At 36.8% G+C, this 16,719-nt stretch overlaps 1 protein-coding gene across 6 annotated transcripts in view; it reads left to right on the top strand.

The window, feature by feature from the left end:
• LOC124214118 (pipsqueak) overlaps positions 1–14,302 on the top strand; it is a 34,516-nt gene extending 20,214 nt beyond the window's left edge. For 3 of the 6 annotated variants that reach the window (XM_046616149.2, XM_046616152.2, XM_046616147.1), the window contains exons 4-9: positions 7,760–8,047; positions 8,570–8,675; positions 9,907–10,062; positions 11,072–11,407; positions 11,508–11,958; positions 12,303–14,302. In XM_046616149.2, the coding sequence (XP_046472105.1) occupies positions 7,760–8,047; positions 8,570–8,675; positions 9,907–10,062; positions 11,072–11,407; positions 11,508–11,958; positions 12,303–12,504 (1,539 nt within the window). In that variant the 3' untranslated portion in view covers positions 12,505–14,302. The remainder of the gene's footprint in view (positions 1–7,759; positions 8,048–8,569; positions 8,676–9,906; positions 10,063–11,071; positions 11,408–11,507; positions 11,959–12,302) is intronic. The other 3 variants (XM_046616148.1, XM_046616150.1, XM_046616151.1) reach the window with 3 other exon arrangements.
• Positions 14,303–16,719: the final 2,417 nt, after the last annotated feature.

The raw sequence follows: 16,719 nt of genomic DNA, 5'->3' as shown, positions 1-16,719 counted from the left end.
CTCATCTCTCTGTTATTAAACCACTTGACTACCAAAAATCGCGGTATGACGTCATAAAGTAATTCAATGTTTTTGGTGTCTCAGGTGAATATTTACTTCTGAAAACACGTGTTTTCAAGTATTTTTGAGGTCGAAGAATCCGATAATGTCCATAAAAGGCAAACTCGGTCTTTTCGGGCCGAGCGCAAGTTTGCAATATGAGTCGTAAGTGAGAAGAAGACGAATATTGCGAATACGCAAGGCGAAAAGACCGTTGCCTCATCGTTGCACACGATTCTTCATATAACAAGAGTATGTTACTCGGTCTTTCACGAAGTACGAGATTGAGGTTAGGGTCGCGTAACTTTGGTCTTGTCGCGGCGGCGCACGCGCGGAGTACTCAGAAGTACTGAAACTATCACTTCTAACTCGTAGGCTTAAAACTGGTATTTTCAGTACTCCGCGCATGCGCGCATTCGCAGACTTGCTCGAGCGTCATAGAAATGGGTAATTTGGGTATGGAAAACACGCATAGAAAAACATGTAAAACATGCTCGTGTTATATAACGTCATTTTTTCCACGCATTAAGGCAGTTTTGAATATGTTTTTTTTTTTATCATTTTATAAAATACCGCAATAGAACAAACTGTCATCTTCTTTCTTCGGGGTGAATTTTTCTTTTGAAAAACATTTAATAATAATACTTTTGAGTTCCAAATACGCAATTCCAAGAATTACCGATCAACTCTTCTAATACAAGTTATGTTTATACTGTATAATTATATAATAAATCAGATTGACTCGATAGTTCTTGAAATTTCGTATTTGAACTGAAAACTAGTGTTATTCGGTATTTTTCAAAAGAAACTTTCATCCCAAAAGACGAATATGATAGTTTGTTCTACGACGCCATCCGAGAAAATGGTTTTAAGAATTCGTCGACTCTGAACGCTCAAAACCGTATGAATGCGTGGAAAATAAAAATTTTTACGGTCGTTATCGGATTATTTCCTTGACCTCAAAAATACTTGGAAAAGACATGCTTTCAGAATTACATATTCACCCGATATCAGCATTTACATATTAAAATATAACGGACTGTTCAGCCGCAGCAGTAACACCTTTTCAATCAGATCTGAACGGATTATGTGCAATAATCTTTGGGGGGGGGGGGGGGTATTATCGTGAATTCGTACGATATTCCTGTCCGTAATTAACTGATTCATGAATTATAAACTCCACAGGATTATAAATATTTTTTTTTTTTTCAATCTCATCAATTTATACACAGAAGCGTGTAATTATTTGCAGTGTTTTTTTTAAAATGCAGTTTACGTTTCACAGATAATATTGCGGTATTATTACAGGCGATGAGACGGCGGAAAAATAGAAAGATATAATAAACGTACATCATATACCTGTAACGGCTTGAAAGCGAAGGAAGATTATTCTCTTCCTTTCTCTTCCTGTCTTTCTCTCTCTTTTTCGCGTCCTCTTTCAAGTTTACACTGGCATACGTCCGTTTGTTGTCCGGTGAAACACTCCACCTCTCTCTATTTGTCCGCTTCTTCTTTTTCTTTTCTTTTTCTTTCCTTCTTCTCTCGTAAGTGGGGTATAGATATAGACATCGGACGAGTGTCGGCATTATCAGGTTCTCTCTTGCCTCCACACGTTCGTAAACATCCGACAACCGGTGGTTGCCTCACCTTCAAGTAGGTATGCCCGTCAAACCTAGTACATTGAATCCTTGAGAAAATAGAGATACACTTACCCTGAACTGCGCACGGAACAAGCATTTTCGAGTTGAAAATTGATAATTTGACAAAATAAAAATAAAAATAAAAAAAGAATGTTTTATAACAGGTATAACGATATTTACAAATCTGTTATTCGAAGTTGAATATATTCGACGCGTGACTTCTTGAATGAAATTATTTGTTGATTTCGAATTTGTTTAATTATAACCTTACTCCATTCTTTCTGTTTTTCTTCGCTATATATATATGTATATTTTTTTTTTTTATTTTTCTTCAGAAAAATAGAATTATTTCATTTTCTTTACGGATAATTAATACTATATACCGCACGTATATCGTGTATGTGCCTGTAACAACACGCGCTTCCTGGTTGTATTTTGTTATAAATTTTTTTTTCTTTCCGAAGCATCTTAATTGGGGAGGAAAATTGATACTCCGTGCAGACCGTAATTAAAACAATGAGTAGAGTTGAATCGGCGCCGCTAGTTTATACACGATTACGTATATTATATATGCATATATCTTATACATCTATACCGTATACGCAGGATATCGAAATTCAGTCGCACAGTATGCGCAGCGATTATTCATTATGCGGTGTCTGCTGCAATCGCCGACGAAAACGATGCAGCGTTTTTTACGTGACGAAGCGGCGAGAAAATATTGTACGCATAATAACGATAGGTGGAATAAAAATTGCGGAAGAAGTTAATTGATGAAGGAATCGAACAAAAGTGATGTATTGAAGTAAAAACAATAAAATAAATAAATAAATAAATACACGCAATATATTTCATATTATTTTATCTCTTGAAAAAATATTTCAATACGTACAATCTGTTTTGCGATGGAAAAAAATATATCAATCGTAATTTGTTGCATTTGTTTTTTTTTTTTTTTTTTTTTTTTTTTTGTTTTCTCGTCGCCAAAATATGTTTACTTGCAATTGATTTTTACACATAAAAATGATAAACTTTTATCCCTAACTTTTTTTTTTTTTTTTTGCGACATCAAAGAAAAAGTCAATCACTCCAGAAAATATGAAGGAATTCGGATTAGAAATGCTTGCAGAGGCATCGGGATAGAGGAACTTTACCACGCTGTCACGCATCCTTTATAAAACTTATTTAGAAGTGTATTGAATTTGACGGGCATAATTTTGAGCATGGATTAAAACGACTTTGTTTTTTGCAATATTAGATACCTTGAAAAATTGATGTCGTATGAAAAAAAAATGTTTGGTATAAAAGTTTATCATTTTTATGTGTAAAATGCAAATCTGTGAAAAAAAGTACACGCTTCGATTTGGGGAAAAAAAAAAAAAAAAAAAAAAAACGTTCACCTCCACCAAATCAAAAGTACGATGGCGCAAGTGTTTTTTTTTCCCCTTCGAACCATGAAACTTTTATTTCAAAAATCTTTCTCTAAAATAGCTGATTCTCGAGATATTCCGCTGTGCCAACTTAAATGGACCACCCTGTATACGTAGTAAATATTATACATAGGTGTACGTACACTAGGTTGGTCCTCATTTAGAATGTTGACGAATTTATTCCGGATCACCCCACCAAATCAACTATAAATAATTCAAAAACAATTCACAATTTTTTTCAGATTTTTATATCAACTGTAACCCGTGCCTGTAAGAGGAAGGATTTCCCAATTTAAAATACACGTGTTTCGGACACGTTCTTAGTATATATTTTACTGTAAGAGTAATAATGTTGGAAAAAATCCATGAATGTGAGGTTCTAATGAGCATTAGTGCTACTATCTGAGAAAAAATTCACATCATCATACCAGGTAATACAGAGAATTGCATTTCTTATAGATGAAAAGAAAAAGTCAAATTTCTAGGGTGTGCAATTCGTCGAGATTGGTGTGAATTTTTTCTCAGACAGTAGCACCAATACTCACTAAATCTCCGCAATTACAGATTGATTCGAACATCGTCACTCTTACAATAAATTATATGCCGAGAATGTATCTGAAACAGGTGTATTTTAAATGGTGATATCCATCCATTCACAGGCACGGGTTAGAATTGATATAAAAAATGTGAAAAAATTAGGAAATTGTTTTTGAATTATTTATAGTCGATTTGGGGGGTGGTCTGAAAAAAAATCATCGACGTCCCAAGTAAGGATCATCCTAACGTACACACGTGTTATCACGAAGAAACGCACGTGGCGAGGAAGCAGAACGAGAAGCGTACGTGAAACTTCTTTTGCAAGCCATTCAGAAATCTCGCTCTCTCATCTCCAACAACCATCACAGCCGCAACTAGAGCGGTATACGTATACAAGGTTACAACATGACCACCACCCACGTCGTCTTACGTCGTTACATTATCAATTCCGTTATGCTCGGTGTATTCGTAACAGTAGCTGCCATGCTTCTCTCTACTCTTCTTTTCTTTTTCCGGAAAGGGAAAGGATGGGGAGGCTGCTTCCGTCTTCCATTTCCCCTCTCACTTCTCATCTTTCTTTTATTTATTTTCTCTCTCTCTCTGTCTTTTTCACACTATCTTCTCTTGACGTTGTATACCAGAAATACATACCCAGTCTCATGTTTATCTTCTTCTTTTCCCTTTTCTTACAATCCGCGGCACTGCGAGCAACATGTGATTATATATATCATATTTACACACACACACACTTAATATTTTGCTTGACTTATTTACTGACGTATACGTACGAACGTAAGAAAATTTTATCTTGAATATAAAAACGACCCAGTTCATTCGATCAGTATTTTTCTTCCGATTGGTAAAATTGTAACTAGTTACGGTATTATGGTGCGTAACCCTATATTATATATATATATAAAAAAAAAAGGTGTAATCAATAATAAAAATTAAAAAAAAAAAATTTAATATTTGAACAAACTATATAAAAATGTTTGAACATTATTACCGCGCAGTAATTTGACTACGTTACAAATATTGTCAGAAAAAAATCCTCGTTTATCGTGAAAGTAAACATTTGCTTATATATATATATATATATATATATAATATATATATATATATATATTTTTTTTTTTTTTCATATAAATAATAGAGAAGAGAAGATAAGGAAGAAAGAGCTGGTTCATGCTAGGTACAAACACAGAGTTCACAAATCAATACTTGTTGGGGTTCAAGGGCATCGCCTGCCCAATTATATATTTTATACGAATCTTATACGACTAATGGACGGAACATTTTATTTTTTCCTTCATCGCCGTACGGCGGAACGTTCGTTTTGAATCTGTAATGGTAAAATTATTTCGGTTCTGCTGAATTATTATTATTATTATTTCGCGGAAAGAAGAATAGTGAAATTGCAAAACGGGAAATTCCTTTTCTATTTATTACGATGTTATTGTATTGCAAGTGGAACTTGAGTGAAATTTTGGACATTTTGGTAATAAGAAATTCTTGGGAATCGTTGTATTTAAACTCCTTTCTTATTTAATAGAGATTGAACTTTCTAAATTTGAAAAATACCGTAAAACGGATCCTTGCGTCTTCAAAACATTTCGTACTTTGACACTTCTATTTTTAACGTTACAATAGAAAGCGTAAAACACGGTTTCTCATACATATATAAGTTTACGTATACATACCAGGGTGTAGTTTCGGGAAAAAATAATTTACGATTTTTCATCGTGGCAACACCGAGAAAGTTATTTGTTTTTTTACTTTTTTATTTCACATTTTTCATCCGACACGTTTGTGTGGTTTAAAAAAAAAAAAGAAACGTAGTTCTAGCTCTTACCCCCTGAAATGTTGATTTTTATTTCCCAATTCATTTAAGCGTTCCCTAATCGATTTAGACGTTTTCGTTTATGCATTCAAATATCGAGATCCACGTATTTCAAACACGGAAAAGGGCTCGAACAGCCTCATTCTATAAGCAATTATGAGCAAAAATAATATTCAACATATTTTCATTTGACGCAGAGATAAAGAAATGGCATGAATTCTACGAATTTACCATCGCGATTTCGTAAAACCCGTGCGATTTATTTATTTCTAAGTCAAATGAAAATGGATCGAAGCTTTGTTCAGAATTGCGTATAGAATGGGGCTGTTAAACCAATTTTCGAGTTACGTGTCTTCCGATATTTTTGTATATGTATATACGCACGGACCTCGTAATCGACCATGGTATCCCCTTAACCATGGTAGAAAATTTCACTCGTAAACTTGGTTCAATATTTTTTCACACTCAACAAACCTTGTTATATCAATAATTATCATCATTCGAACATTACCGATCTTCTCTTTTTCGATAAAAATCGATAGTTTTCACATAACTCCAAAACGTGTGTTCTAACGATGATAAATATGCTTTCTCGCAGAGTTTTCGAAAGCTCGAATTTGTGCATGAGTTTCGCTGAACACAAAAGAAAAAAAAAAAACATTCGGCAATTTACGAGTATTCAAACTTCCAACGAAAAGTCATATTTTCTCATGGCAAATGAATCGGAAATAATAATTAAAAGATCGCGACTCATCAGACTATCGAGACAGAGATGTCATCTTTTATGGGACGATCTTTTTTCTACCAAACATTAAAATGTCGTGGGATAAGAGCGTTTGGAAAAAAAAAAAATACTTCATTTTTCGAATCAACCTGCCATACATATAATACGCATGTGACGATAATCGTAATACACATATGTGCCCCCCCCCCCCCCCCCCCCCCCCTCCCTACACACACACACACACAAATGCGCCAAAAAAAAAAAAAAAAAAAAAGATGGACGCAGGCACCGACACCTTGATATATATATATATGTATATAATATATATCGTACAGGCAACTCCACACATACCCTTGTAAACACATTAATATGCACGACACCCCCCCACCGCCACCTCCGTCACCCGACCAACTTACCCCTTACCCGTCAACCCACCTCGCGAACACCGCCAAAGGGGCGGAGGGGGGTGGGTATAGGTCTCTCGAAGTTCGTTAAGGGTTCGGCGGGGTGGAGGGCGGGGGTGTACGATGGTCGATACGCAGGTCCGCAGCGTCGTGTCTGACTGCCCCTCCACCCCCCTCAGCCCCGATTCGTGGGTGCGCTGTGTCGGGGTGAAGGGCGGTGGGGGTGGGGGAGGTTATACACGTATACATCGTTCTCGTCGTGTGTCCTGAACCCCGCCTAATCGGCCCCCTCCCCCCCCCCCCCCCCCTCTCCCGAAGCCGCCACGGGTTTGTCTCCCCCTTTCGGCGTTGATTAAAGAACAGAAAACCGGATTCAGCGACGGAACCGACGACAAAGCGGGGTACTGCATTGCCGGATTAATATTGTACAGGGTATGATGACGAACGAACGGCGAAGAAGGAAGAGAAAAATGTTGGGTTGCGGTGTGGAGAAACTTTCGATGTAGGGCCGGTTATGGGGCTGTAGGGGAGGATATTTCTAAGAATTAGTTTAATTAACATAGATGAGATCGACGTGCGTTTAATCGCGCATTCAAATTAGAATCTCACGAATTAACAGGGTTGACGAAAGTCTGTGACAGTAGTTGGGCTGGTTTCTTTTCGACGTTTCTACTTTGTCGTCGGATCTATTATTTTGCGAGAGTATCTGAGAAAATTTGGGACAACGAGCGCGCTTTGTTCCAACTCGAGTAATGGGGGGAGAAGCGGCCTTATCGAGAGTGTCGAATGTACATGTACGTATTACGTATCCGTCTCTTTGCGACGATTGTATAATATATATGTTGCAAATAACATTCGCGATTCGTGTTATACGTGTAACAATAACGACGACGACGACAACGAAAACGATAGTCTGTTGGAGAATGAGAAACGTGAGAAAAATATAAAAAAAAAAATGAATCACAATGTACGGTAATTAAAAAAGGGGAAAAATTGATGAAGGGAAAGAAGGGATTTTGAAAAAAAAAAAAAAAAATTTGTATAAAATTTCGAATTATCATTATTTTAACGTGTTATCGGCGGACGGACGAAAGGGTAATGAGAATGTTAAAATTTGACGGCGTTGTTTAATTGCGTTGTTGCAGTCACTCCTGAAGACTGCGGATCAATTGAAGATAAAGGGCCTCTGCGAGGTACCGGAAAGTAGAGAGGGTCCACCGTCTTCTGTTAGCCTAAGTTCACCGCCTAGGGATCGTGATTCTTCCGGTACCGGTACACCACGTTTGAATTATACAAAGCTTAGAAGACAGCATCATCCGAGGTATAAAAGGCCCAGGTTTGAGGCAAGGTCCTCGGATACACCGGGTAACAGGCATTTCGAGAAGTACAAAGAAGAGGAAACCGAAGGATTCAACAATCGGGACGACAAAGAGGTAAGCTGACGATCGTTTGAGATTATGAGAGTACGAGTGGAGTGGAGAGGAGAGGAGTGCCGGTGAGATGACGGGAGATGAGAGGGGCGGAGAGGAGAGGAGAGGGGAGGGGAGGAGGCCCTTCGGGGTAACCGGAAATTCGGACGTTATAGATAAACAAAAGAAGCGCGATTAAAAGAATATTATTATTATATATACGTATATTATACCATTTTTAGAGACAAAAGCGGGAGAAATTTTTCTTTATTTTTTTTTTTTTATTTTCCTCTGTTAATATCAGACCTGACCGTCAAAGGTAATTTGAAATAAAACGCATGCATGTATAATGTAGAGGAAACAAATTGACGATGAAGAGAGATTTTTGAGCGCGAATTGATTTTAAGAAGGCGGCGCGCGTTTTTTGTGATAATAATGATGACGATAGATGAAAGAATAAAAATATAGACAAAATGGAGAAAGTAGAGAACAATTGAGAAATATATATTCAATATTATCTTTTTCTCTCTGTCTCTCGATTTGTAGAATCACAGGGACTGGCAGACCGAAGATGAAGAGTTCGGTGAGCCGACAATAGTTTTAGAATCGCGACAAAAGGAAATAAGCAACGGTAACACGAACAACAATAACGGTAAGTGGATTTCACGCGATTTGCTGCCCCACACCTGAACGTGAAACGATAAAAACAATTTCTTTGCAAAAAAAAATATATATATATAAAAAAATAATAATCAAGAAACTTAAACAAATAAAAAACTGTGCTCTAGCAAAGAATCCACCGTCAAATTTCTCGCCCTCGCCTATGTACGGACATAATGTATATTCTTTCATTCCATTCTTTTCGTTTTTTTTTTTTTGTTTTTACACTTCCTATATTTTAAAAGCGAATAAAAAAATCTTTCATTGTTTTTTTTTTCCTTCAACAATTAATATAAAATTAATATATTTGTAACAGTCACGAATCGAGGTCGTTTTTTTTTTTTTTTTTTTTTCTCATTGCTCGCTTCTTTCGTTCGTTTCTACGATTTTCCCCTATCTCCCATGAACACGAGGAGCATCGTTCACTGGAAATTCGGTGATGAAAATTAATTAGATAAACATGTACATTTTAAGTGTGTAAAATAGTAATATTGTTATATGTTTTTGTGTGGTATGAACAATACTGAGTCATTCACATCCCCATTTATATGTGTCTATAGATGTATATGTCGTTTATACAATGCGCTTGATATCCGAAAGATTATATATACATATATATACCTCGAGTGATATTTAACTAGGTACACGTTTCGTCGCGATCGTCGATCTATGATCGTGTATGATGAGAGGGGGGGAAAAACAAAGTTTACATTTACCGAAATTGATGGTTTTTTAGGTTCGAGCATATGTATGTATGCATGTATGCATGTATGTATGTATGGATGTATGTATGGATGGATGGAATGCGTTATAAAAAGTGCATAAGTATGCATCACTATGCCAGTTTCTGTACACGTACGGTATCCGGAAAGAGGAACTGATAGACATACTATTATTATAGGGTAAGGAAATAGTTTGATATACGTAACTGGAAATGACGCTTGAAAAGTTTTTTTTTTTTTTCTTTTTTTTCTTAGGGACTAACGATAAGAGAGAGAGAGAGAGAGAGAGAGAGAGAGAGAGAGAGAGAGAGAGAGAGAAGAGAGATAAAAGAAAAAAACAAAAAAACGAAGAAGAAGAAGAAGAAGCAAACAAAAGTAAGGAAAAGAGAATAATGATTGGTTATAGAAATTTTTGATGAGGTTTCGTCGTCGATAGTCAAAGGTGTGGGGCATATCTATATAATGGATACTTTAGGACAGATTTTAATCACTGAAATAAAGGTGAGATGTTTTGTCACACAGGAATGGGACATTACGGGCACCATACGGATCCAGGAGACGTTGATTTACCACCCGAAACTCAACCTACACCTCCCAGTGCTACTCTAGTTGGTACTACGATAACGCATTTGAGAGACCCTGATCACCAATCGACAGGTATATTAATATGTACCTATTCCTTTGTGACATAATGCATAAACCTTTATTTATACCGGCATACGTCAGGACAAGCGTAGACTATTATACGTATGATAACAATGAACGTGTGTTTCGAAAAGCATATCGATGACAGTTTAGATTTGATTAGGTACTGTTTATTTAGAATACAGTTGAAATACGAACGACGATAGGTCGGAAAGTGTCTATTCGACCAATATTTAAACGAAATAATTAGTGATGATGAAAACAGTGAGCAGTAAGTAGCGTAACAACCATCAAGTATATTGTACGTATAGGTATACAACGGAAGTAATGGGGTACATGAAGAAATGAATGAATGAATTTTATCATTAATACGATTCGTGGAAATTTTTTCCATATTTTACCTTTTTGCGTCTTCTTTGTTTAATTTTTCATTGCTATGTATATTATGGAAATTTTCTATGAGGTAAAAACCGGTGATGAGAATAATTACGTTGTACTACGGCATGTTAGCTTGATGACAAATCAAAATAATTGGGTTAATAAGACTTAACTAGTTGTGATTAAATTTGCGTTCCTCCGCATTGAATTTGCTGCCTACGCAACATCATTTTATTATACGAGCAGGGAGGTGGGATAGGGGGGGGGGGGGGGGGGGGGGCTCCTCTTATCGTAATACCGTTTTAAGTTTAATAGAGTCACGTAACCGTAAAATGATCATCGTCGAATCGTTTATTCAAACCGTACGACGGCGGGTGTTTATTTGTTTATTTATTTCTTTTTTTTCCAATAAGGTAGAGTTCTACGAAACTCGGAAAATCGAAATTGAAAATGGGGATGTGAATGACTATAAATTGATTGTATATCGTTGTTGGGGGTGTTGGCTATTTTTTTTTTGTTTTTTTTTTTTTTTTTTTTGCCACGTCTGTAAAGATGATTCGAAAGCTTAAAAAAACAAAAGCGAAATTCACAAAAATCACAGCGTGTGGTAATACTTGCGATGGTTGTTAATTATATGTTACAGAAATACAAAATTGTGACAGTGTTAAAATAAAATTTGAGACACTGCACACGATGGACTCGACGGACACGATAGATATAGATAGTCATATGTCAGATCGAGCTAGCGTCAGTTCAAAAACGACCGGCGATAATGACAACATGATGATGATCACTCCAGAGCTTCTTGGCCTCATGCCGTCAGGCAGTTCCGGTCATTCCGATGGTGGGGACAACGGCAGATCACATTCCGGACAAATCGGCTCCCATCATCACGGATCCAAGTCTTGGACACAGGACGACATGGACGCCGCTCTGGACGCTTTGCGAAATCACGATATGAGCCTCACAAAAGCATCCGGTGAGTATCGAAAATCGTAACAACGATTATTTACATTCGTTGAACAAGTTGTGCAAGTTGTTTATTCAATTTTTAACATTGATATTTTACATACAAACAGCTACTTTTGGGATTCCATCGACGACGTTGTGGCAGCGGGCGCATCGACTCGGTATCGATACGCCGAAAAAAGACGGTCCGACGAAGTCGTGGAGCGACGAGAGTCTGAACAACGCTTTGGAGGCTCTGAGGACGGGAACAATTTCCGCGAACAAGGCATCGAAAGCTTTCGGAATACCCTCAAGCACCTTGTACAAGATTGCCAGGAGAGAAGGGATCAGATTAGCGGCACCTTTCAACGCCAGTCCGACCACGTGGTCGCCCGCTGACCTAGACAGAGCCTTGGAAGCGATTCGGTCTGGACAAACGTCCGTCCAGCGTGCTTCCACGGAATTTGGTATCCCGACTGGAACTCTTTATGGCAGATGCAAAAGAGAGGGGATCGAATTGAGCAGGAGCAATCCGACGCCTTGGAGCGAAGACGCCATGACTGAAGCTCTCGAGGCTGTTAGGTGAGAAATAACACCTGTTATATAACAGTAAAAATGTTGCCTAGTTGTATTTCAAGAAACACTTTTTCGTCCGCGAGTGTGAATCAAACATTCTAAGGCAATAAAGAACTTGCGTCTGTTACTAATTTCTTGCTTGGTTAAGTCCTTTAAGATACACTTTTCTAACGTTTCTGAATAATGGAGTCTTAACTCTTTGGTACTCGTTTATTTTTTTTTCAGTACATTTAAAATGAAACATTTGTTTTTATATCTACTGTGAATCCAATAAAAACTCTACTTTCCCTGCCATTGTTTTACGTGTTGTAATATCGAGGTGTTTTTTTTTTTTTTTTCTCTCTTTGCAGAATGGGTCACATGAGTATAAATCAAGCCGCGATACATTACAATTTGCCGTATTCGTCCCTTTACGGCAGATTCAAAAGAGGAAAGTATGAAGAACCGGTGGGAAATGAAATGTCACAGGACAGCAACAGCCTTCACTATCACAGTCCGAATCAAAATCACTCATCGTCTGTTCCCGATCAGATGCCTTATCAGGGTAGCTGAAACTTACCCCTCTACTAGGCAATTGATACCGATAATTATTTTAAATTACAATTGGTTGAGTACGACAGCGCTTTAATGCGACAAATATCTCTGAGTCTAGCTATATTATACCAAAGATCTTAGATCTAAATGAAACAGGAATTAAATTTTTTTCGTTACATCTCGTTCTGTTATTCGTGCACGTTTTAAAACACGTTCCTTAAGTTTTCGCTGTCATACCATTAGTGGACGGCATAAAAAATTGTAAAAAAAAACAACACTAACAAAGATTCTTATTCAAATTGACTAAACCCTCATAGATATTTGACGCAATAATTTTGTTTACGAAAAAGACGTTGTATTTGCGTTATACAATGGTCAAACAAACCCGAATTGAACGTCGTACATATACATTAGCCACAGGCAGCTGAATCTGACGTTGAAATTATTTATTCAAATGTGCTTATTTTTCCTCGTATTGTAACATTAAAAATGTTATCTTGACCTTTTGTGAATGGAAAATATATACGTATTTATGTATATCCAACATATTTTATTCAGTAGTGGTACAAATTTGCATTGTAAAATAATATCAATTCGACCGAGTTTTTGAAATACGGATTCAGCTGCGCTCAAATATTATATCGATTAACACGACTAAGTCGTACCCGTGGCAGCTATTCCGAGATTAGTTATTTATTATCATACATTAATTTGTTCTTATTTAAGAAAAATCGAGGGAAAAAGAGACAAACGAAGTGATGCTAGATTTACTACTAGGTGCGGTTTCGAAATAGCTGTCGTCATTTGGTCATTTTTCTAATAAACATTTTTATCATATTCTTATTATTAAGCAAGCAAATAAATAAAGATATACCGATGTGACAGAGAGTGAAGTATTACCATATACATATAATATATGAGGTTGCAATTCGAATTTTGATATTTACCGATTGTAATAACTTTTAAAGAAAAAATCATACAGTATTAGTTCTTGAATCGATGTAAATACGCATTGGAATTATAGAGGACGTTTATTCCCTTATTCTGTATGGTTTGTTAATGTTCAGACCTATTACATACATATTATTTAATTCTTTAACGTATTTAATATACGACTATTATTGTTGTTGTTGTTATTATTATTATTATTATTATTATTATTATTATTATTATCCTTATTTATGAGTACAATATATATATAGGAGAAAATCTATCTCTCTATTCCGTGACCACGTTTTCTTATGTAAATAGTTTATACGTCTAGAGTCAAAAGTGTATACGATATACGGCGACTTTGTGTATTGCAATCGAATTTTTTTTTTATCAACGATTTCTTATTCGACTACTTCATCTTTGACTCGATGGATATATAAATATTACAAAGTCCATTTCACAGTTATTGCATAATATTATTTACACGCACAGGCCTTTCAATGATCAATCTTGGCATATTTGGCACAGGCCTTTCAATTGGCAATCTTGGCTTGCATAGCTCAAAAAACATGCTCTACATTATTTTGTCTGCGTGGGACTCGTGTTCTGTTATTAACGCATGTCATGTTCTTTTTCCTTCGCATAAAATACCCATACACTATATCAGAATCTGTATTTAATGTGAACAGAAATGACTATTTGTGATTGTTTGTGATTTCGCACTATAACGATTCATTGACCATGTTTTAGAGGATGATGACACCCGAAAACATCTGAATTTTCCGTAATTATTTGAATGAGCGATTGGATGAAATGTAAAAAAAAACTGCGACGTACAGGAAATTTGATAGGTGAGAATATGTGATTATCGTAAAATGTAAAACAGTCTGTAAAATGTATTTGTAGGATGGACTGAATAGGGTATAATAATGAAAAATGTTGAATTTAATGTAGATGAAACGAAACATATACATACAATTTGTGATTACTGGAGATCCTCCAAATTCATCCGACTGTCAGAAAAATTGGGGGATTTCTTAGTTTGTATGAAACAAAGATACTTGTTTAATTTATCACGCTCACCATTACTTTATTAAAACACATATTATCTATAAATATATCAATTATGTACAGTTTATATATATATAAATATATATATATTTTAAATTATAAACTACTTTAACCGTATATCCGGTCTATTGAACAATTTGTTTTCAATTCATTTCCCCTACTTACCTTGACCAACTGCGCTGGCAGTGAACGTCCACTTCTATTCCGGCTAAGAGCATTCCGCTTTTTGAAAAAAGCTGAGAGAGATTGTTTGATTCGTCACATCAATGGAACTTCGACGATGACACAGTGATAATTGAATATTTACATCGTAATTTGTCTCCTGTTGATCCCACGCTATTTTTGCTGCGTTTTCTGAGTTCCTGGCGGTCCAATTAGTCGGGAGAAGGTCATGTAAATCCAATCTCAGAGCAGAACTTTTCAGTCGGAAAATAAAAATAAAAAGTCGGGCTAATCCCTTTGCATTTTTAACGAAAATTTTCGCGATTTTGAAAAGTGCTGAAATAAATTCTTTCATGCGCTAATCCGACGTAATTTTGCGAGAAAAATCGATTAGGCGCAGTCCCAATACGCTGCGATCGACGCATCAAAAGTTACAGCCAAAAAACGAGGACCTGAGTTTTCGACATTTTTCGGCAGGTGCTTTTTCGATCGCCATTTCTCTCCTGTTGGTCCCACGCTCTTCTCGCTGCGTTTTCTGAGTTCCTGAAGGTCCAATTAGTCAGGTAAGGGTCATTTAAATCGAATCTGAGACGAAAAATTTTTGGCTCCAAAAATGAAGAAAAAGTAAGGCTAACCCCTTTGCATTTTCGGCGAAAATTTTCGCGATTTTCAAAAGTGCTGAAATAAATCAATTGTGGCACTATTCCGACGTAATTTTGCGAGAGAAATCGATTGGGCGCCGTCACAATACGCTGCGATCAACGCATCGAAAGTTACAGCCAAAAAACGAAAACCTGAATTTTTGACATTTTTCAGCAGGTGCTTTTTTCCTCGTATCTTCTCTCCCGTTGATCCCACGCATCTTTTGCTGCGTTTTCTGAGTTCCTTGGGGTCCAATTGGTCGGGAAAGAGTCATACGAATTAATTCTGAGACGAAAAATTTTTTGGTGAAAAAAAAAGAAGGTTAACCCCTTTGTATTTTTGGCGAGAATTTTCGCGATTTTCAAAAGTGCTGAAATAAATCAATTGTGGCACTATTCCGACGTAATTTTGCGAGAGAAATCGATTGGGCGCAGTCACAATACGCTGCGATCAACGCATCGAAAGTTACAGCCAAAAAACGAAAACCTGAATTTTCGACATTTTTCAGCAGGTGCTTTTTCCCTCGTATCTTCTCTCCCGTTGATCCCACGCTCCTTTTGCTGCGTTTTCTGAGTTCCTTGGGGTCCAATTGGTCGGGAAAGAGTCATACGAATCAATTCTGAGACGAAAAATTTTTTGGTAAAAAAAAAGGAGGGCTAACCCCTTTGTATTTTTGGCGAAAATTTTCGCGATTTTCAAAAGTGCTGGAATAAATCAATTGTAGCACTATTCCGACGTAATTTCGCGAGAAAAATCGATTGGGCGCAGTCCCAATACGCTGCGATCGACGCATCAAAAGTTACAGCCAAAAAACGAGGACCTGAGTTTTCGACATTTTTCGGCAGGTGCTTTTTCGATCGCCATTTCTCTCCTGTTGGTCCCACGCTCTTCTCGCTGCGTTTTCTGAGTTCCTGAAGGTCCAATTAGTCAGGTAAGGGTCATTTAAATCGAATCTGAGACCAAAAATTTTTGGCTCCAAAAATGAAGAAAAAGTAAGGCTAATCCCTTTGCATTTTTGGCGAAAATTTTCGCGATTTTCAAAAGTGCTGAAATAAATTAATTGTGGCACTATTCCGACGTAATTTTGCGAGAGAAATCGATTGGGCGCAGTCACAATACGCTGCGATCAACGCATCGAAAGTTACAGCCAAAAAACGAAAACCCGAATTTTCGACATTTTTCAGCAGGTGCTTTTTCCCTCGTATCTTCTCTCCCGTTGATCCCACGCTCCTTTTGCTGCGTTTTCTGAGTTCCTTGGGGTCCAATTGGTCGGGAAAGAGTCATACGAATCAATTCTAAGACGAAGAATTTTTTGGTAAAAAAAAAGGAGGGCTAACCCCTTTGTATTTTTGGCGAAAATTTTCGCGATTTTCAAAAGTGCTGGAATAAATCAATTGTGGCACTATTCCGACGTAATTTCGCGAG

The sequence above is a fragment of the Neodiprion pinetum genome, chromosome 3 (assembly GCF_021155775.2).
Source record: "Neodiprion pinetum isolate iyNeoPine1 chromosome 3, iyNeoPine1.2, whole genome shotgun sequence".
Classification (NCBI taxonomy): Eukaryota; Metazoa; Arthropoda; class Insecta; order Hymenoptera; family Diprionidae; genus Neodiprion; species Neodiprion pinetum.
The sequence above is the reverse complement of the archived record's forward strand: the minus strand, read 5'-3'. Positions and strand labels throughout refer to the sequence as shown.